We start from the raw sequence: 20,778 nt of genomic DNA, 5'->3' as shown, positions 1-20,778 counted from the left end.
ACAGAGTCAACTTCAGAAACAAGTTATTGGATTTTATTATACCCCAAAACAAGGAAGAGAGTGGGTGCATTACTAAGGCAATGACTCAGTGTTCAGGACTGTTGTTGTCACCCAGAGAGTTTCACAAAACCTCCAACCTGTCCAGCAACGCATTTAGAAGAAACAGGATTAGGGAAGATTCTGGAAGCAAAGAAGCCTTTATTAAACATAACCATGATCCATAGCTGGAGTATACATAGGAAATTTGGTAACTTGGATAAGGCAAAGCCTTTTCCCTTTAGGAGCCTCTACTGTAGTGGGTGAGGTAAAACCTCCTAAAAGAAAATGATTTCAGCAGCAGTATAAAAGAAAGTGTGTCACCTGTATGAGCAAAATAACAAGGCAGATTTAATGTAAGTGCCCAAGAGTTGCAAAACAAGGGAATCAATAAGAGTTCTGGAGAAGGCCACCTTGGGGGTACTTGGTGTGGTGGGGGTGGATGTAGGTTTATTCTGGGAATCGAATAACATGGTAAATATGTGACTGTAGTATGACTGACTGTGATATGCAAGGAAAAGAAATTTGCAAAGACCCAAGAATGGTATCTGCTAAATTGCTTGTGCAAGGGTGGTCATGGTGAAATAGGAAAGTTTGGGCTAGAGTAAGAGTAATAAAATGAGAAGTCAGGAAAGTACCGAGCATTTGAATTCTATAAAAATGCTATAGCATTTGAATTCTATACAAATTTAAATTATGGAAATTTGAAATGTTATTAAGACTTTTAAAAGTCGCACTTTATATGTAACATTTGAAATGAAGCCAATTCTTGAGAGCTGGGGGAGAGAAGGAGGCAAAACGAGCATAATTTCAGCCTGTATGAATTAATTATAAATTCTATCATGCTGCTTCCACATGGTGACACCACTTTGGTGAGCACATAAAGTGCCCACTTTTCTTTATCAAGGTGGGACTTGAATGGGTCCAGTTGTCAGTTGTGAGAAGTCTTTACTCCCTCAGGTAAAAGGCAATCCCTTGTGCATGACGAAGAAGCTAGTAACAGCATAACTGCTAGACTCTGTTCTCCTCCCTTCACAGCTCTTCCTTCTGTTACATTCTCTTCCCCCAGTGGCTTTTCTTGCACACTAATTTGTTCTCCTGTTCCTTTTCCTTCCCTCCCTCAAATCGCATCAGCATCTCTTTCTCAATCCCTCTCCCCTTATCTTCTCAGTAATTAGAGGCTCAGAGACAGAAAATGCACCAGCACGGGCATGGTGGCAGCCTCCTGTAATTGCAGCTACTCGGGAGGCTGAGGCAGGAGATTCGCTTGAACTCGGGAGGCGGAGGTTACAGTGAGCTGAGATTGTGCCATTGCACTCCAACCTGAGCAATAGAATGAGACTCCGCCTCAAAAAAAAAAAAAAAAAAAGAAAAGAAAAAATGAACCAGCAGACAGGACCAACTCCTAGCCTTCAAGGCCATTACCTTCACCAAGAAGGGTACCATGCTCATGGCTGAGGAGCCCACAGGAGGAAGATGAGGTGGACGATGTGACAGCCACTGTAGGCCCTGTCTCAGGTGGAGCACTTTGCAAGGAGGAGAGCCTGGTCCTCTTTCTCTGACTGCTCCACTTCCTGTAGCAGCTTGTAGAGGGGTCCTGGAGTGCTTGCGTAATACGGAGCTTCTTTGGGTCCAGTCAGCTTCAAGCTGGGACTGTAACAATGATACCAAAAGGAAGAGAAGCCATAGATTCCCAACAAGAATGAGGCATCGATCATCACATGCCAGCAGAAGAAGGTGGTGACAAACATGATGTCACTGATGTCATCATCTTGCCATGGGTAGCCAGAGACAGGTCTGTATAGAATAAAGCCTGCCTGCATCAGCCAGGAGCCCATCATCAGCATCAGAAAGGTCTCCATCAGCTGGAGATGACACATGTTGGGAGCCCACAGCTGTGCAGTCAACACCAGCAACAGCAGGAACACCACCAAAATGAGCAGAGAGTGAACGTGCAGCTCCACCCCTTCTGAGTCTTTAGCATGTGACACCATCAGCAGCAGGAGCTGGTAGATGATCAGGACCAGGGTACCTTTTTCTAGGCCCACACACCTCTGAGGCAGCACGTTCTTGCTCATGAAGTCCACGCAGCCATTGAGAGTGAGGAGGATGAACATGGTGAGGTGCTGCCACTCTTTGGGGTACATGAACCTTGGTGGCAGCTCCCTGTTCATCAATATCAACCCTCCTTTAATGCAACTGACCTCATAAACTGTCAACAGGGAGCCAGTCGCCATCTTCAACAAACCTCCATAGGATATTTTCCACAGCCTGGCACATCTTCCCTTATTCCTGGGAGGGGATGAAGGATATAGGAGAGAGTCACTGAATATTATAGCTTTGGAAATTACTACTGCCTGATATAGTCCATATAAGAACAGAAACAGCCCTGGATACACATGACCAATAAAGGTTCCCATGGAACCATCAATCTGTCCACTGAGGGAGAGAAAAGCAATACTCAGGCACAGCCTCACTTTATGCAGCCACTTCAAGTTCTGGGCTTTGGAAAGAACTGACTTCCACCTACTTTTATCATCTCACCGCACCCACTGCTCCCCCACAAAGAGGAAATGTTTCTCAAGACAAGCCTACACATTTGGTGGAATATGGTCTATCATTCCATTCCATTCTGGTACATTGGGAATGCACTGGCTTCTGCCAAAGAAGTTGGTGAGGCCGGGCGCGGTGGCTCAAGCCTGTAATCCCAGCACTTTGGGAGGCCGAGACGGGTGGATCACGAGGTCAGGAGATCGAGACCATCCTGGCTAACACGGTGAAACCCCGTCTCTACTAAAAATACAAAAAACTAGCCGGGCGAGGTGGCGGGCGCCTGTAGTCCCAGCTACTCCGGAGGCTGAGGCAGGAGAATGGCGGGAACCCGGGAGGCGGAGCTTGCAGTGAGCTGAGATCCGGTCACTGCACTCCAGCCCGGGCTACAGAGCAAAAAACTCCGTCTCAAAAAAAAAAAAAAAAAAGAAGTTGGTGAATGGGCTTTCAGAGGACCCTCTTACAGCCCTTGAGGTGCTTCTGGTTACACTTATCCCTACGTCCCATGGCTTCCTTCTTCTTGTCCTTCCCAGAGCTCGGAGGAGAAAAGGAGAGGAAAATGGAGTGGGTTGCCATGACGGTATCCAACAAATTATGGACACTCATAAACTCTTGAGTATACTTTAGTCCTTCTCAGACATCATTTTGGTCCAATTGTAAAGTCAAACATTTTCTTTATGGATACTTTTGAACATTTGGATATATAGTATATTTAGCACCTATCTGGCTTTTCTACTTATCTATGATAGACTCATCTTGAAGACCTCCAAGAAAGCCCCCTTGAACATCCCCCTGTTACCCGCTCACATTCCCCCAACCACCACCACTTCAAAATTTCTACCGGCCAGGAGATGAATCTGAAAAGCTGCCCCTGGGTATTTGATTTTAGGGGCTGTGGTGATTTTGTAGTAGTGTCAGCATAACTGAGCTTGAACCCAGAATTTCCTTCCCAGTGTGGTTCCAAATTAGGTTTGGCTACAGGTGGAATTTACATGAGAATCTGAAGGCGGAAGTGAAGCAGCAACCTAAGAATACTCCGAAGGCGTAGGGTGCTGGGTACTGCTGTAGTTCATGCATTGTGTCACTGTTCTGCAGGCTCACCTCCCAGATGAGCAGCGGCCAGGCTTAGAGCTGCCCTGAGTTACTCTTTGCGTGAAGGGCGCCAATTCCTTCTGCAGGTTGCCTGCCATTGAAGTATGAGATAGGGAGAGGACATGGGCTCCAGTTTGTCCTGGGAAGTTTTGGTTTTGGTTTGTCTTTGGCCTTCCCTCGTTCATATAATATGGTTCTTGCTGACTGCTGCCACCTCAACCTGAAATGACTTCAGGTCCCCAACACAGCAGAGAGAAAACAGCTTTCCATAGATGTTGTCCCCAGCTCCCATGTGTAAGGTCTAGTTTCTATCAGGCATCCGTATCTCATCACTCTGCTTCCATCAGCCATCCCTAACTGATATAAGAAAGTAAGATGAGTCCTGAAAATGGGGATACCACTGAGAGGAATCACCCCAGTGAGCTGGTATTGGCCACTGATATTTTCATATGAAATAGCCACCAGCTTCCTTTCTCAGTGATTACTTGATGAGTGTCTAATGCATCTAGGAGGACAGAGTTCTAGGTATTGGGTAACAGCCCTCCGAGCCTGAGAAAGGGGGATGGTGGAGAACAAGATACAGGGAATGTGAAGCATCCCTGGGCACACAAGTGATTCTGGGTTTATTGCAGAGGGTCCCTGCAGCAGGAGTTTCTCTGAGGGCAATAGGTGTGCTGAGGCAAGTGGAAGTTCATCTCAGATGGTGAACCTTGCTGACTCAGTCCTCTGTGTAATCATCCCTGCTCACACTACAAGCAATGCTGTAAAGCAGAGGCAACACCTGTGTGCTGATGGCGCCCCCAGTGGGGAGGAGGAGAGTTTACACACAGGGCACAGTGCTGCCTCTGAGCCCTCTTTCCCATCCAAATGCCTAACTTACACTTTCTCAAGCCCACTTTATGCCAGAAAAATTAGATATCGCTCTCTGCAGTTGAGCATGACAATAATTCATACTTCTTCTTGCAGTTGTGAGATCTGGTGTGGCTGGGGAGTCGCATGTGAAGGTAGGCTATAAAAACAAAACTTAATTCTGCTTTCTGAAGGAATTTACTTTGCTTATTTAATATTAATTTTTAGGTGTTCTTATAGAATTAATATACAGTCATTGTAGAAGAATCAGGTATTTTTTTTTCTTTTTTCTTTTCAAAGATAGATTCTTACTTTGTTGCCCAGGTTGGTCTTGAACTCCTGGGCTCAAGTGATCCTCCTGCCTTACCGTCCAAACTGCTGGGATTGCAGGCGTTAGCCACTGTGCCAGCCTTTTTTCCCTCCCTCCCTCCCTTCCTGCCTTCCTGCCTGCCTGCCTGCCTTCCTGCCTTTCTTTTCCTTCCTTCTTTTCTTTTTTTCTTTTCTTTCTCTCTCTCTCTTTCTTTCTTTCTTTCTCTTTCTTTCTTTCTTTCTTTCTTTCTTTCTTTCTTTCTTTCTTTCTTTCTTTCTTTCTCTCTCTCTCTGTCTCTCTTTCTTTCTTTCTGTTTCTGTTTCATTTCTTTCCACACCCCTTCAGTACAACATAAATTATATACACGAAAAGAACATTACGAATCATCTGTAAGGTCAGATATTGTGGCTCACACTTGTAATCCCAACACTTTGGGAGGCCGAGGTGGGTAGATCACTTGAGGTCAGGAGTTCAAGACCAGCCTGACCAACATGATGAAACCTTATGTCTACTAAAAATACAAAATTAGCCGGGCATGATGGTGCATGCCTGTAATCCCAGCTACTTGGGAGGCTGAGGCAGGAGAATTGCTTGAACCTGGGAGGTGGAGGTTGCAGCGAGCTGAGATAGCGCCATTGTACTCCAGGCTGGGCAACAAAAGTGAAACTCCATCTCAAAAAAAAAAAAAAAAAAATCATCGGTAATCCCACAACTTGGTTTTGACCATTGTCACCAGTGAGGTGTAGAGACAGTCTTCAGAAGGCACCATGAGGAAGTGGAAAATACACTGATGTGAAGTCAGAATCTGGGTTCTAGTTCTAGTTTTCTCTTGATTTCCTGAATGTCATACCCTTATCTACAAAAAGTGAGCACTGGACTTAATTTTTCCTACAGTGAAAATAAAAAGGCATAGATATTGCGACACAGAGGTGAGCATGTTTGTCTCCTGTCTCCTTCTCCCTTTTGGTGAACTATCAAAATACATGGAAGCACTGTAGACCTGAATGCTCAGAGGAAGGAGATTCAAAGGGAAAATCTGAGAGCAATACTTCCGAAGTGAATCACAGAGAAGAGAACCCCAGGAACTCTCCTTGGTTCTTGAATTTGTCCTGGGAGAAGTAGGCAGTCTGTTGCTCCTCCAGGAGCTGTGGTCTTCAGGCCTCAAGAATAATTGCATTTGGTCACTCTTTTTTGGTGGAGGGGGCAGTATATGGCATCTATCACAATGGTTACTCTTAATATTGCTTCTTGAACCTCAGGTCTGTGGTCCACACAAGGCAGGAGTAGCAGAGCTTATTCCAGCTCACACACTCATTGCCATAGATGCTCCTGGCAGCTGAGAGCTGGGCACCAGTGGTCAGAAGAGGAGGGAGAACAGCAGCACTGACTCAACAGCAACGGGAGATTGAATGTGGCATGAATGCAGGACATGTAGCCCCACTTACGGTCCTGTCTGGGATGTTCAGTCCTCTGCCTTGGCCAGACATCAAGGCTGCACATAGTTCATTAAAACATGAACATCCTGATCCCAGGACTTTGAAGATAGGAATCACCCATCCCAAATCAGACACTGCCCACAAGCAGCTGAGCAAGGAGCCAAAGGTGGTGAATGATTAGCAGAACTGCCAGACAGCTCTAGAGTCTGTGGACACGAAGCACCTGGAAAGCTGTTTCATGGGTGTGATATTATGATTATATACATGTTGGCTTTTGTCCATGGCTCCTAGCTCATATCTCCGTTAACCCTGAGACAGTCTTTTGTCATAATGTTGGGAGCACTTTAGGCTTCAGAAGCAGACCTCAGGAAACAGAATCTCTCTCTGACCTTCTCCTCCCCTCCTTTCAATTGCCCAAGGCAGGACCCTAATCTGATTTCAGGTCATAAGACCTTCATTCCAGAGAGGGTCCTGCCCCATACTCTGCAGGAAGGAATGTTGCATGGAGAGACCAAGAAGAATCTGAACAGACAGGCCTTCCTGGGTTTCCATAATGCCCTTTTTGTCCAATCACATTTTGACATAGTTATCCATGCATCATTCATGGATGATCAATGAAGTCTCCTTAAAAGGCCCAAAGGGCTGAGTGAGGTCGTTCACGCCTGTAATCCCAACACTTTGGGAGGCTGAGGTGGGTGGATCACTTGAGGTCAGGAGTTCAAGTCCAGCCTGGCCAATATGGTGAAACCCCGTCTCCACTAAAAATACAAAAGTTAGCTGGGCAAGGTGGTGCATGCCTGTAATCCCAGCTACTCGGGAGGCTAAGGCAGGAGAATTGCTTGAACCTGGGAAGTATAGGTTCCAATGAGCCGAGATCACGCCACTGCACTCTGGCCTGGGCCACAGAGTGAGACTCCATCTCAAAAAAAAAAAAAAAAAAGCCCAAAGGCCAAAGAAGTGTTGAGAGAGCTTCCAGGTGGCTGAACAGGTGGAGGTTCCTAGAGGGTGGCACACTTATGGAGGGCATGGAAGCCCTGTGCCCCTTCCCCCGTACCTCACGCTACACATTTCTTCATCTGTATTCTTTGCAATATCCTTTATAGTAACTTGGCAAATGTGTTTCTTTGAGTTCTGTGAGTTGCTCTTGCAAATTAATCAAATCCAAAGAGCAGGGTTATGGGAACCCCAACTTAAAGTTGGTCGTCAGAAGTTCTGAAAGTCCGTGCTTGCAGCTGCTGTTGGAGGGGCAGTTTTGGTGATTGAGCCCTCACCCTGTGGGATGTGACGCTATCTCCAGGTAGATAGTCTTGGAATTTAATTACCAACGCCCTGCTGGTGTCTGCCACTTGGTGCGTGTGAAGGAAAACCCCCACATTTGCTTACAGAAGTCTTCTGTGTTGAATGCTGTGGTGTGAAAGCAGAGGAAAAACACAATTTAAAAGTTTTTCCTAAACAATGGGAAACTGAGTTTCCAAAAATCGCTTGACTACTGGCGTCCAGGAGGTCCCTCCTGGCCCAGCTGCTCCATGGTGAGACTCCGCCAAGACCTGCCTCCCCACCTGCCGCCCCCCATTCCCGAGGGAGCCCAGGTAAAACCACCACCTTTTGTCTGGCATCGTGAAATGCCAGAGTACTCAAGAACGTCCTCAGGAACACAGTAAACACTGGATTTCCTAACTGCCGTGGACCCTTCTGAGTCTGCAGGGCTTATAAAGGAGTATAAAGAAATATTCTTTCCCTCTAAGAGCTCACTGTTTAGTTGAAGGCACAACACCTCTACACACACATGCACACATACACACACACATTAGGGAACTATTTACACTACTTTTTAGACTACTTCTGTTTCATAGAAATCAAATGTCACATGTAAATTTAAATTTTCCAACCCCTACATTCATTAAGTATAAAAAAGGTGAAATTGATTTTAGTGAGATTTGACCCAATATATTAGAAATACTATTTCAAAATGTAATTAATATAAAAGTTATAAAAGTTATGAATTACTTTTTTTTTTTTTTTTTTTTTTTGAGACAGAGTCTTGTTCTGCCACCCAGGCTGGAGTGCAATGGTGCAATCTCAGCTCACTGCAACCTCCGTCTCCCAGGTTCAAGCAATTCTTATGCCTCAGCCTCCCAACTCCTGGGATTAGGTGTGTACTACCACTCCCAGCTAATTTTTGTATTTTTAGTAGAGATGGGGTTTCACCATGGTGGCCAGGCTGGTCTCAAACTCCTGGTCTCCAGTGATCCACCTGCCTTGGCCTCCCAAAGCACTGGGATTACAGGCATGAGCCACAAGTTGTTTTATTTTGTTTTGTTTTTAAGAGACAGGGTCTCACTCTGTCACCCAAGCTAGAGTGCAGGGGTGCAAACATAGCTCACTGAAGCCTCAAACTCCTGTGCTGAAGTTATTCTCTAGCCTCAACCTCTTGTGTAACTAGGAGTGCAGGTATACACCACCACACCAGCCAATTTTTAAAATTTTGTGCAGAGATAGGGTCTCCTTATGTTGCCCAGGCTGGTCTCTAACTCCTGGCCTCCGGTGATCTGCCTACCTTGGCCTCCCAAAGTGCTGGGATTACAGGCATAAGCCACCATGCCCAGCCTGAATGAAGTATTTTATCTTTCTTATTTCATACAGAATCTTCAAACTGCAGTGTATATTTTACACTTGCAGCCCATCTCAATTTAGACAAACCATATTCCAAGTTCTCAATAGCCACATGTGATTAATGGCTACCATGTTGGATTGCACAGATATTGGATGGAATTGAATGACCTGTTGAGGGAAATACCCATTTTAAAATTTTAGTGAAAGAAGCAGTTCATTGAAGAGGTAGAAGTTTGATCAGAAATGGCATCTAGAGCACTACACTATAAACTTCTTAATGACTGTGGGATTTTTCCACAGACTGTGATATTTTTCAAAGGCATATTTTAATTTAACTTTGTTTAGGAGGGGCATCGTTGGCAAAGCCAAGTACACCTTAGGAAGAGAAGGTCAGAAGGCTGGAGGCTTGAGAAAGCCATACAGAGAGTGAGTCCAGGGAAATCAGAACAAGGTCAGAGAGAGCTCATCTGCTCATGTTTCAAACTTTCATCTTTTTTTTTTTTTTTTTTTTTTTTTGAGACGGAGTCTTGCTCTGTCGCCCAAGCTGGAGTGTAGTGGCGCGATCCTGGCTCACTGCAAGCTCCACCTCCCGGGTTCATGCCATTCTCCTGCCCCAGCCTCCCGAGTAGCTGGGACTACAGGCGCCCGCCACCTCGCCCGGCTCATTTTTTGTATTTTTAGTAGAGACAGGGTTTCACCGTGGTCTTGATCTCCTGACCTTGTGATTCGCCTGCCTCGGCCTCCCAAAGTGCTGGGATTACAGGCGTGAGCCACCGCGCCCGGCCAAACTTTCATTTTATTTGAAGTAAGGTTTACTAAGCTTTGGGATTTGTCACTGACTTATGAAAACAAGGCTTATAAGAGCTGGAAAACTTCCTGCTGCCTGCACCTGCACCACTGGCCCAGGCATTCAGGTAAGGCACAGCAAAAAAGTTAGATCAGAAAAGAAAAAGGAAAGACAAAGAGAAAAAAATAAAAGAAATGGAAAGCAACATTCTAATTTTTTAGTTCAAGAGTCATCTATCCTTTGGCTGGGCACAGTGGCTCACGCCTATAATCCTAGCACTTTGGGAGCCCTAGGCGGGTGGATCACCTGAGGTCAGGAGTTCGAGACTGGCCTGGCCAACATGGCGAAACCCCATCTCTACTAAAAATACAAAACATTAGCTGGGTGTGGTGGTGGGTGACTGTAATCCCAGCTACTTGGGAGGCTGAGGCGGGAGAATTGCTTGAATCTGGGAGGTGGAGGTTGCAGTGAGCTGAGATCGTGCCATTGCACTCCAGCCTGGGCAACGGAGTGAGACTCTGTTAAAAAAAAAAAAAAAAAAAAAAAAGAGTCATATATCCTTGATTTCACCTGGCACACTAGCTCATAATTTTTCTCTTCAAAATTGTGTATAATGTGAGCTTTGTACCTCCATTGTATAACCGTGACTTCATTTTCACCATTTGTATAATTGGTTTCAGGTGCTTTTCAATGATCACATTTCAATAGCTGCAAACTTCTTTTTCTTATGGAAACTTTTGTCAAGGTGGAAGCATGTACTCACCCTACCTCTGTTATTCCTTTTTTTTTTTTTTTTTTTTTTGGTTTGAGACGGAGTCTCACTCTGTTGCCCAGGCTGGATGGAGTGCAGTGGTGCAATCTCAGCTTACTGCTACCAAAGCCTCCCGGATTCAAGCAATTCTCCTGCATCAGCTTCCCAAGTAGCTGGGACTACGGGTATATGTTACGACGTCAGTTAAATTTTGTGTTTTTAGTAGAGACAGGGTTTCACCATGTTGGCCAGGCTGGTCTTGAACTCCTGATCTCAAGTGATCTGCACCCCATTGGCCTCCCAAAGTGCCACTGCACCTGGCCCCTACCTCTGTTATTCCTGTATCTTCTCTTATATGACCGTGCTATGGACTCATAACCTGTGGCTGAGGACAGAACTCAAGCTCCGTGAATCTGTTTTTCAAGATCATTTCTATTCCAAACCAGAATATGCATCCCCTAGTTAGGAGTTAACCTTTGCTTCCTTTTGTTCAGGATTCTTCATTCTGCAGTTTGGGAGTCCCTCTAAACTTCAAGTTTCATGTGGACAATACAGCTATGTGACCACCAAAAAGTCTCATTCCCTCCCACAGGTAGAGCGGTGGAAGGGGGCTGCCCAGGCAGGCACTACATTTCCCAGCCTCTTGGAGACTGAGCTCGAGCCAATGGAATGTGTGTAGAAGTGCTGTATTCCACTTCAAGGCATGGCCCATGGAAGCCTCCCTCTTGCTCATTTCTTTTTTCATATCTGTTGGCTGAACATAGAGAACTGGGGGGCTCTGCGGAAGGGCAAAGACACAGGATGGGTGGACCCTGGCTTCTGAAAGACTATGTGGAAGGCTCCCTGCCAACTAGGAATGCTGGCATTCAACTTTATGTGTAGGGATTAATAACTTTCTATTGTGTTAAGCCAGTAAGATTGAAGGGTTTATCTCTTTAAATCAGTTAGTTAATACATGCTGTCTACCATTTCTCTAAGAGGACTACAGGAAGATCATGTAAATGCAACTCCTGGCCATCAGTTATGACCAACTACCTGAAGGGTTAAGCTAATTATTCTCACCCAATCCTCTCCCCTGCCTTCAATATCTCAGGTCTACAATACTTATGTGCCCTGTCTCAGTCACCTGCTTTCTGGGGCTCAGGAACCTAAGTTCACAAAAGCTTCCTTATGAAGTAAGGAGCACAAGAAGTAAATGGCTGTGAAGCTGCTGCTTCTCAACAGTATCTGCTTCATTTTATTATTTTTTTTAATTTTTAGATTCGGGGGTACTTGTTTGTTACATTGGACATTGGTATTACATGCATCATGATGGGGGTAGAGCTTCTAGTGTACCCATCACCTAATATTGGACATCGTACCCAGTAGGTAATTTTAAACCCTATGTCCCTACCCGCCATCTTTTGGAGTCCCCAGAGTCTGTTTTCTCTATCTTTATGTCCATGAGTATCATTTGTTTAATAACAATGGCACTCATGGACATAAAGATGAAGAAAGCTCCCACCTGTAATTGAGAACATGCAATATTTTATTTTCTGCTTCTGCGTCAGTTCACTTAGGATAATGGCCTCCAACTCCATCTATGTTGCTATAAAGGACATGATTTTGTTCTTGTTTATGGCTGCATAGTATCCCATGGTGTATATATACCACATTTTCCAATCAACTCTTGGTGGACATTTAGGTTGGATCCATGACTTTGCTTTTTATAAATAGTGCTGCAACAAACACATGAGTGCAGGTGTCTTTTTATATAATGATTTCTTTTCCTTGGGTAGATAGCCCATAGTGGGATTGCTGGGTTGAATGGTAGTTCTATTTTTAGTTCTTTGAAATATGTACATAGTGTTTTCCATAGAAGTGGAACTAATTTACATTCCCACCAGCAGTATACAAATGTTCCCTTTTCTCTGCATCCTCACCAATATCTGTTGTTTTTTGGACAGGTGAGGTAACTCACACTTGTAATCCCAGCATTTTGGAAGGCCAAGGTAGAAGGATAGCTTAAGAGTAGGATTCAAGACTGGCTGTGGGCAACAAGGCAAGATATCGCCTCTACAAAATATAAAAATAAAAAAATACCCTTGTGTGTTGATGCCCACCTGTGGTCTCAGCTACTAGGAAGACTGAGGCAAGAAAGATTACTTAAGTCCCGGAGTTCTAGGCTACAGTGAGCTGTATTCATATCACTGCACTCCAGCCTGGGTGACAGGATGAGACACTGTCTCAAAAATAATAATAATAAAAACAAATAAAATAAAAGGAAACATCTGGGTTTTATTTATTTATTTTTTTGACGTTTTAATGAAAGCCATTCTGACTGCTGAGAGTTGGTATCTCAGTTAGGTTTTAATTTGCATTTCTCTGATGATTTTTGATGTTGATCATTTTTTCAGATGTTTGTTGGTCACTTGTATTTCTTCTTTTGAGAAATGTCTGTTCATGTCCTTGGCCTAGTTTTTAATGGAATTGTTCATTTATTTCTTCTTGAATTGAGTTTCTTGCAGATTGTGGATATTAATCCTTTGTTGGAGGCAAAATTTGTAAATATTTTCTCCCATTATGTAGGTTGTGTGTTTATCTTGTTGATGATTTCTTTTGCTGTGCAAAAACATCTCAGTTTAAGTCCCATTTGTCTATTTTTGTTTTTGTTGCACAAATGCTTTTGGAGTCTTTACCATAAATTCTTTGCCTAGGCTGATGTTCAGAAGAGTTTTTTTGTTTTTTTTGTTTTTTTTTTTTTTTAGGTGTCCTTCTAGGTTTTTTTTTATAGTTTCAGGCCTTACATTTAGGTCTTTAATCAATTTCCTTTTAATTTTTGTATATAGTGAGAGATAGGGGTCCAGTTTTATTCTTCTGCATATAGCTAGCCAGTTTACCCAGCACCATTTAGCATCTCTTTCCCCCATTCTTTATTTTTCTCCACTTTATCAAAGATCAATTGGTTGTTGGTACGTGGCTTTATTTCTGTACCGTGATCTATGAGTCTATCTTTGTACCAATACCTTGCTGTTTTAGTTACTTTAGGTTTGTAGTATAATTTGAAGTCAGGCAATGTAATGCCTCTGGCTTTATTCTTTTTGCTTAGGAGTGTTTTGGCTATTTAGGCTTTTCTATAGAGCCATATGAACTTTAGGATTGCTTTTCTAATTCTGTGAAAAATAATGTTGGCAATTTGATAAGAATTGCATTGAATCTGTAGATTGCTTTGGGTAGTATGGTCATTTTAACCGTATTGATTCTTCCAGTATATGAGTATGGGGTGTCGGGATGTTTCTCCATTTATTTGTGTCTTCTACAGTTTATTTTGTCAGTATTTTGTAGTTTTCTTTGTAGAGATCTTTCACCTCTTTGGTCAAATGTATTTCTAGTTTTAATTTTTTTGTGTGGCTATAGAAAATGACATTGGATTCTTCTCCTTCTCCTTCTCCTGCTTCTTCTTCTTCTTTTTTTTTCTTTGATGGAGTCTTGCTCTGTTGTATTTTTGCCTGACTGTGGTATTAGGGTAATACTGGATTTGTAGAATGAGTTAGGAAGAGATCCCTCCTCTTAGATTTTTTGGAAGAGTTTCAGTAAGAATGGTACTAGCTCCTCTTTGTACACCTACTTCATTTTGGATAAAATCTTTCTGTTACAGGGCCACAAGTCTCAGTATGATACAGTGTTTTCTACTGCTCACAGTGCTGGATAAACCTTTACTAAAATTTAACACCACCTTTACTAGTTTCCTATTTCTTTGTAACAATATATTAACACAAATTTAGGAGCACACACAATGAAAACTGACCATTTCACAGTTCGTATGGGTCAGGAATCCAACAGGAGCCGGCTGAATCTTCTGCTCTAGAGGTTGCTCTCAGTTCTTGGCACATGGCTTTCATAGACAAATCATGACATGGCTGTGAGTTTTCTTCCAGGCCAGCAGGAGTGAATCCTTGATGATTCACCTTCTTCTTATGGGCTCATCTGACTAGGTCAGACCCATCCAGGACAATCTTCCTCTTGATTAATTCAAAGTCAACTGATTAGTAACTAAGCTTAGATTTTATATTTCCTTATATGAACTGGTCCCAGCAACACTCAAGGGAAGGGGATTAACCTGAATATGTACACCAAAAGCAGGAATCTTGGGGACCATCTTAGAATTCTGCTTACCAAACCATCTAATTATCCTTTTCATCCATTACCATAGTTACAATATAATTATGTATATTGTTATTTGTATTTTTCTCATTATTTTATTGCCAATCCTTGCATAGTTCCTTGAAAAGAGTAGCTCTTTAGGATTCCTAAATATATTAATTAATCCCTTGGTCATTTTGATTGGAGGTGAAAAATCTCTATTTATTAACCACATGTTTACAAATAAGTGTCCTTCACTGGATCTTCACTTTTGTGAAATTCAGTAGTGAAAGTTTTCTTTTTTCACTCTTGCCAACATCTGAGGGTAAACTCTTTCTAAGGTTTTGGCCTGCAGTATAATTCCTCCACTGCTGTTTCAGGTACAGTTTCAATTAGAAATAGATGGAAACCCAAATTGGGATAGTTCACAGAGGGTTTAATACAGGTACTTCTGGGCCAGGTGCGGTGGCTCACACCTGTAATCTCAGCACTTTCGGAGGCTAAGGCAGGTGAATCACCTGAGGTCAGGAGTTCAAGACCAGCCTGGCCAACATGGTGAAACCCCATCTCTATTAAAAATGCAAAAAAAAAAAAAAAAAAAATTAGCTGGGTCTGGTGACGGGCACCTGCAATCCCAGCTACTCAGGAGACTGAGGCAGGAGAATTGCTTGAACCTGGGAGGTAGAAGTTGCAATAAGCAGAGATTGCACCATTGCACTCCAGCCTGGGTGACAGAGCGAGACTCTGTCTCAAAAATAAATAAATAAAATACATAAATAAAGGTACTTCTTTTACAGATGTGGACAGAGTATAAGGAGACCATAAGGGATACTTGAGTAATAGTTGGAGCTGTTAACTGCCTCTAGGCCCCAAACGGAGGTAGGACATGGGACATGAGACTTCTTTATATATGAAAGGATAGTGAATTGAATGGTGGTACCCAGAAAGATAGGTCCAAGTCCTAACCCCTAGAACCTGTGAATGTGATCTTATTTGGACAAGAGTATTTGCAGATATAATTAAGTTAAGGATCTCGAGATGAGCTCACCTTGGATTTGGGGTGGGCCCTAAAGCCAATGCCTGGTGTCCTTGTAAGAGAAAAGCAGAAGGAGATTAAAGGCACAGAGAAACACACAGGAGAAGACAATGTGAAGATGGAGGCATATTTGGGAGTGATGCCGGTATAAGCCAAGGAATGCCAGACTACCAGCAGTCTTTGGAAGCTAGGAGGGAGATACGCAGCATATTTTACATCAGAGCATCTATGAGGAACAAACCTTGCCTACACCTTGAAACAAAGCTGTTGTTTCTACAAACAAAAAGCCAGTTATTCCTCACATTAATTGAATAAACCATTCATAATATGTATTTAATTTTCACATTCCATATTTCTGTTTCTGGAGCCTCTATTAAGCTATACCATGTTGATTTATGGACCTATGTTACTTGCTTCCTCCTACACCACACTGTTTTAATTCTTGAGTTAATTTCATAATGGATTATGAAAGCTGGCAAAGCAATTTTCTCCCTCATGTTTTTCTTCTGGGGAAAAAATTCTTGAGCTGTCTCAGTGTTCCTTTGTCAGGTATATTTTACAATGGGTTTGCTGAATTTTGTTAAACTTATATTGGGAATGTTTTTGGAGAGGAGTACACTCAATTTAAATGTTTCTACAAATGCAGATATATTAGCTGAAGACATATTTTATGAGATATTATGTTGGGAGAAATTCACTAATTATCAGAGATTTGCTTAGCAATTTAGAATTAGGATATGAATGACTTGATGAGATCAATAAGGAAGTGGTTTCTTTATTATTTACCATAACTATATTCAAGAATGGCAATAAGGCCAGGTGCGGTGGCTCATGCCTGTAATCCCAGCACTTTGGGAGGCCAAGGTGGGCAGCTCTCCTGAGGTCAGGAGTTCAAGACCAGCCTGGCCAACATGGTGAAACCCTGTCTCTACTAAAAATACAAACATTAACTGGGCATGGTGGCACATGCCTGTAGTCCCAGCTACTTGGGAGGCTGAGGCAGGAGAATCACTTGAACCTGGGAGGCGGAGGTTGCAGTGAGCTGAGATCATGCCACTGTACTCCAGCCTAGGTGACAGAGCAAGACTCCATCTCAAAAACAAAACAAAACAAAAAAAATAAAAAAGGCAATAAAAAATGAGAGCCCAGATGATAAATAATGAAAAAGAGCCCAGTAATTAGACATAATCCAATAAACAAGAAGGATTCAAAGCATCTTGTCTCAGGCTCCAGTCTGACCTGTACCCAAAACATTAGCCCTGCCAGGGGTATGGAAGCCCAGCATCCTCTGCACACCCAGGGCAGCCTAAGATACAGACAGAAGGTATGATGTGCACATACTCTTTAGGAGGCCTAGGGGTCATTGCAGTGCTCTACTCATGCACACCGGGGCTTCTTGCCACCTGCTTTCTGCCCATCTTGTTTTCCACATCAGTCACACTCCTCCACCTTTCTCTGCAGAGAAGTCATTCGAGCCCAGACAACAGAAGCAGGGGCTTGACTTTCAGAGCATATGTTTCTGTCCTGTCTCTGACCAGCCGTGAGTCTTTGGGCACAGACACCTGTGGAAGTCTTCAGTTTTTTATATGTAAAATGGAGACATCTGGGAAGCCAATGGGGCATACCTCATAGAGGTCCAGTAAAAGATGATACACAGAGTAAACCGATCTCCTAAACAGGTCAGTGGAGTTTATTTTATACACAGACCTGCTGCTATGTGATGCAGTCTTAGCCCATGACTGCCTCTCTGAGAGTTCACAGAGCAGACACTACATTTAGAAGAGACAGGAAAGGGAGGTGCCTGAAGCAAATGAGACTTTATTACGCATGAACTGTGCAGAGGACAATGTTATATTCTTCTGGAACATGCAGCGGAAATGGGTAACAAGGATAGGATAAATTCCCTGCTGTTCGGGAGCCTGCCTTGTAGTTGGTGGAGCAAAACCTCCTGGAGAGGGGCAATATGAGATACAGAGCAAAGGAGAGTATATCAGCAGCACGGGCAAATAGCAACACAGATTTACAGAGTTTCTGAAGATCTCCAGACCCAAGGAGTCTATGAGAATTTTCTGGAGGAGGTCTTTTTGGTGGAAGTGGTGCATGAAATTTATTGCTGAGTGTAGAATGACACTGTGTAGTAAAAATGTGACTGCCGATGGGTTTTGTAGAGAGCGTTATTTGGAAAGGCTCAAGTGTAGGCTCCAGTAAATCAGGATCTAGTAAACTGCTGCTGGGGCTAGTGGTGGTTAAACAAGTAGAAAAACACTTTGCTTTGGCTGGATTGGAGGTCAGGAGTTAGAGATGTGGTGGCATTTAGTGAAAGTTTGGTTTATGGAGACTTGAAAAACTATGATGTAAACAGTTTTAATTCTCACTTTATGTGCAGAATTTGAAACTATGCTAATCCACCCAAGTTAAAAATATATATGGGATTCTTATTTCAATCAGGTGGGTTAAGTGAATGGTACTCCATCTGTTTATGCTGTTCCGCCTTAGCTGGCCAACAGAAATACCCATCACTGCAATCTTGATTTGTGAGAAGTCTTTATTCCTTAGGTAAAAACCAGGCCAGACAGCTGGTGAGGGCATCACTGCTGGGCTCCACCCTCCTCCTTTCAGAGGCCTCCCTTTGATTGTTCTCTTCCCGCTATGGATATTTCTTGGCCACATTCCTACCCCTTTGGGCCTCTTCCTCCTCTTCCACTTTGCCCCATCCACATAACCCCATCTGTACCCCCTCTTCAGGTTTCTCTCTCCCTATCTCCTCAGCAGTCTGAGGCCCAGCTACAGGGACAACAGTCGGGGCCAGTTACTGTCCTTCAGGGCCATTCCCTTCACTGGGGACCGAAGAGGGTGCCATGTTCATGGCTAAGAAGCCCACAGGAGGAAGATGAGGTGGACGACGTGCCAGCCACTGTAGGCCCTGTCTCAGGGGGAGCTCTTTGAAAAAAGGAGAGCCTGGTCCTCTTTCTCTGACTGCTCCACTTCCTGTAGCAACTTGTAGAGGGGTCCTGGAGTGCTTGCATAATACGGAGCTTCTTTGGGTCCAGTCAGCTTCAAGCTGGGACTGTAACAATGATACCAAAAGGAAGAGAAGCCATAGATTCCCAACAGGAATGAGGCATCGATCATCACATGCCAGCAGAAGAAGGTGGTGACAAACATGATGTCACTGATGTCATCGTCTTGCCATGGGTAGCCAGAGACAGGTCTGTATAGAATAAAGCCTGCCTGCATCAGCCAGGAGCCCATCATCAGCATCAGAAAGGTCTCCATCAGCTGGAGATGACACATGTTGGGAGCCCACAGTTGTGCAGTCAACACCAGCAACAGCAGGAACACCACCAAAATGAGCAGAGAGTGAACGTGCAGCTCCACCCCTTCTGAGTCTTTAGCATGTGACACCATCAGCAGCAGGAGCTGGTAGATGATCAGGACCAGGGTACCTTTTTCTAGGCCCACACACCTCTGAGGCAGCACGTTCTTGCTCATGAAGTCCACGCAGCCATTGAGAGTGAGGAGGATGAACATGGTGAGGTGCTGCCACTCTTTGGGGTACATGAACCTTGATGGCACCTGCTTGCTCATTAGCACCATCCCGCCATCAAGACAGAGGACCACATAAAATGTTAAGAGGGAGCCAGTCACTATCTTCAGTAATCCTCCATAGGCTATTTTCCACAGCCTGGAACATCTTTGCTTATTCCTGGGAGAGCACAAAGGATACAGGACACAACCTTTGAGTATCATGCCCTTGGAGACCACTGTGGCCTGATATAGTCCATAAGAGAAAAGAAATAGCCCCGGGTAAAAATGGCCAATGAACTTTCCCATGGAATAGAGGCCTGTCTGACTGAAGCATGAAGAACGATACTCAGGACCTCTCTACCCTCCTCTCCCTCACAAGCCCCTGGAGTTTTGGGTCTATATATACAGAGCTAAGTTCTACCTACTTTTATCATCTCCTTCTGCCCACTGCTGTCTCACAGAATGGAAAGTTCTGGACAGGAGCCTAGATTTTTAGTGAGGTAGGTCTCATTATTCCATTTCATTCCAGTACATTGGGAACTCATTGAGTTCTGCCAAAGTAGAAACATAAATATTTTTTAGTATGCACCTGTGGGAATTTGTGCTCTCAGGAGCTCTGCTTTTGGGCCCTTGAGGACCTTCTGGTCACACTTGTCCCTCTCTCTCATGGCTTGCTTCCTTCTGCCCCTGTTCAATGTTCAGAGTAGGAAAAGAGAGGTGCCTGAGCACGGAGATTATCCAGAGAAGACCTGGGTTACTCACAAACCTTCATGCATCCTTTAAGACTCCTTCCTCAGACAGGCTTGGTGGCTCAAGCCTGTAATCCCAGCACTTTGGGAGGCCAAGGCAGATCTCGAGGCCAGGAGTTCAAGACCAGACCGGCCAACATGGTGAAAGCCCGTCTCCACTCAAAATACAAAAACTAGCTGGGCATGTTAATGAGTGCCTGTAATCCCAGCTATTTGGAAGGCTGAGACAGGAGAATTACTTGAACCCAGGAAGCGGAGGTTGTAGTGAGCCAAGATCATGTCACTATGCTCCAGCCTGGGTGACAGAGCAAGACTGTCTCAAAAAAAAAAAAAAAAAAAAAGACTCCTTACTCATATGTTGGGTCATATACTAAGAGCAAATATATTCTTCCCAGACATAAAAGTTTGAAAACATTTGGGTGTGTGTTCATATATTTGAGCTCTTGTTCTCTTTATTCTTCTGTAATAGTTTTTGGGGACCACAAAGAAAACCACTCAATTGCCCCAAATTGTCTTTCCACTGAACAGTAGATGAACGTAAAATGTCACCTTTTGAGATCAATTTTGGAATGTTAAGGTGTAATTTTTTATTAAAATGCAGATATGTTGAGATAAGTAGATCCAATGAGTTGCTTATATTTTAATGTGAATTAGGTCCTCGACTTTATTCTCTCTTTAATTATCATTTACTATGTGTTAACACATATAGGCAGAAAGAGTTCTAGGCACTAGGTAGCAACCAGTTGCATATGATGGATTGCATCCAAGGCAAGAGTCTTCATTTATTTATTTTTATTTTTATTTTTATTTTGAGACAGTGTCTCGCTCTGTTGCCCAGGCTGGAGCTCAGTGACTTGATGACAGCTCACTGCAGCCTCAACCTCCTGAGCTCAATCAATCCTCCTGCCTCAGCTGCTGA

The 20,778-nt window shown here is 43.6% G+C and overlaps 2 protein-coding genes across 2 annotated transcripts; both read right to left on the bottom strand.

Moving 5' to 3' along the window:
• Positions 1 to 1,550: 1,550 nt before the first annotated feature.
• On the bottom strand, positions 1,551 to 3,162 carry LOC112632828 (transmembrane epididymal protein 1-like). The gene is made up of 2 exons (XM_025398928.1): positions 3,051 to 3,162; positions 1,551 to 2,425 (listed from the first exon to the last, which is right to left on the bottom strand). The coding sequence occupies exons 1-2, from the start codon at positions 3,160 to 3,162 to the stop codon at positions 1,551 to 1,553; spliced, it is 987 nt and encodes a 328-aa protein (XP_025254713.1).
• Positions 3,163 to 18,510: 15,348 nt separating this feature from the next.
• On the bottom strand, positions 18,511 to 19,332 carry LOC112608623 (transmembrane epididymal protein 1). Its single transcript, XM_025360606.1, has one exon. The coding sequence runs from the start codon at positions 19,330 to 19,332 to the stop codon at positions 18,511 to 18,513; it is 822 nt and encodes a 273-aa protein (XP_025216391.1).
• Positions 19,333 to 20,778: the final 1,446 nt, after the last annotated feature.

This window comes from Theropithecus gelada, chromosome 1 (assembly GCF_003255815.1).
Source record: "Theropithecus gelada isolate Dixy chromosome 1, Tgel_1.0, whole genome shotgun sequence".
Lineage (NCBI taxonomy): Eukaryota > Metazoa > Chordata > Mammalia > Primates > Cercopithecidae > Theropithecus > Theropithecus gelada.
This window is presented reverse-complemented; position numbering and strand designations above follow the sequence as displayed.

Bases quoted from the DNA above. Each gene is read 5' to 3' on its own strand.
- LOC112632828 (XM_025398928.1), bottom strand. From the start codon at position 3,162: ATGGCAACCCACTCCATTTTCCTCTCCTTTTCTCCTCCGAGCTCTGGG. The intron at 2,426-3,050 runs GTAAGAGGGTCC...ATGTGTATCCAG, and splicing joins CCAGAAGCACCTCAAGGGCT to GGCTGTTTCTGTTCTTATAT.
- LOC112608623 (XM_025360606.1), bottom strand. From the start codon at position 19,332: ATGATACTCAAAGGTTGTGTCCTGTATCCTTTGTGCTCTCCCAGGAAT.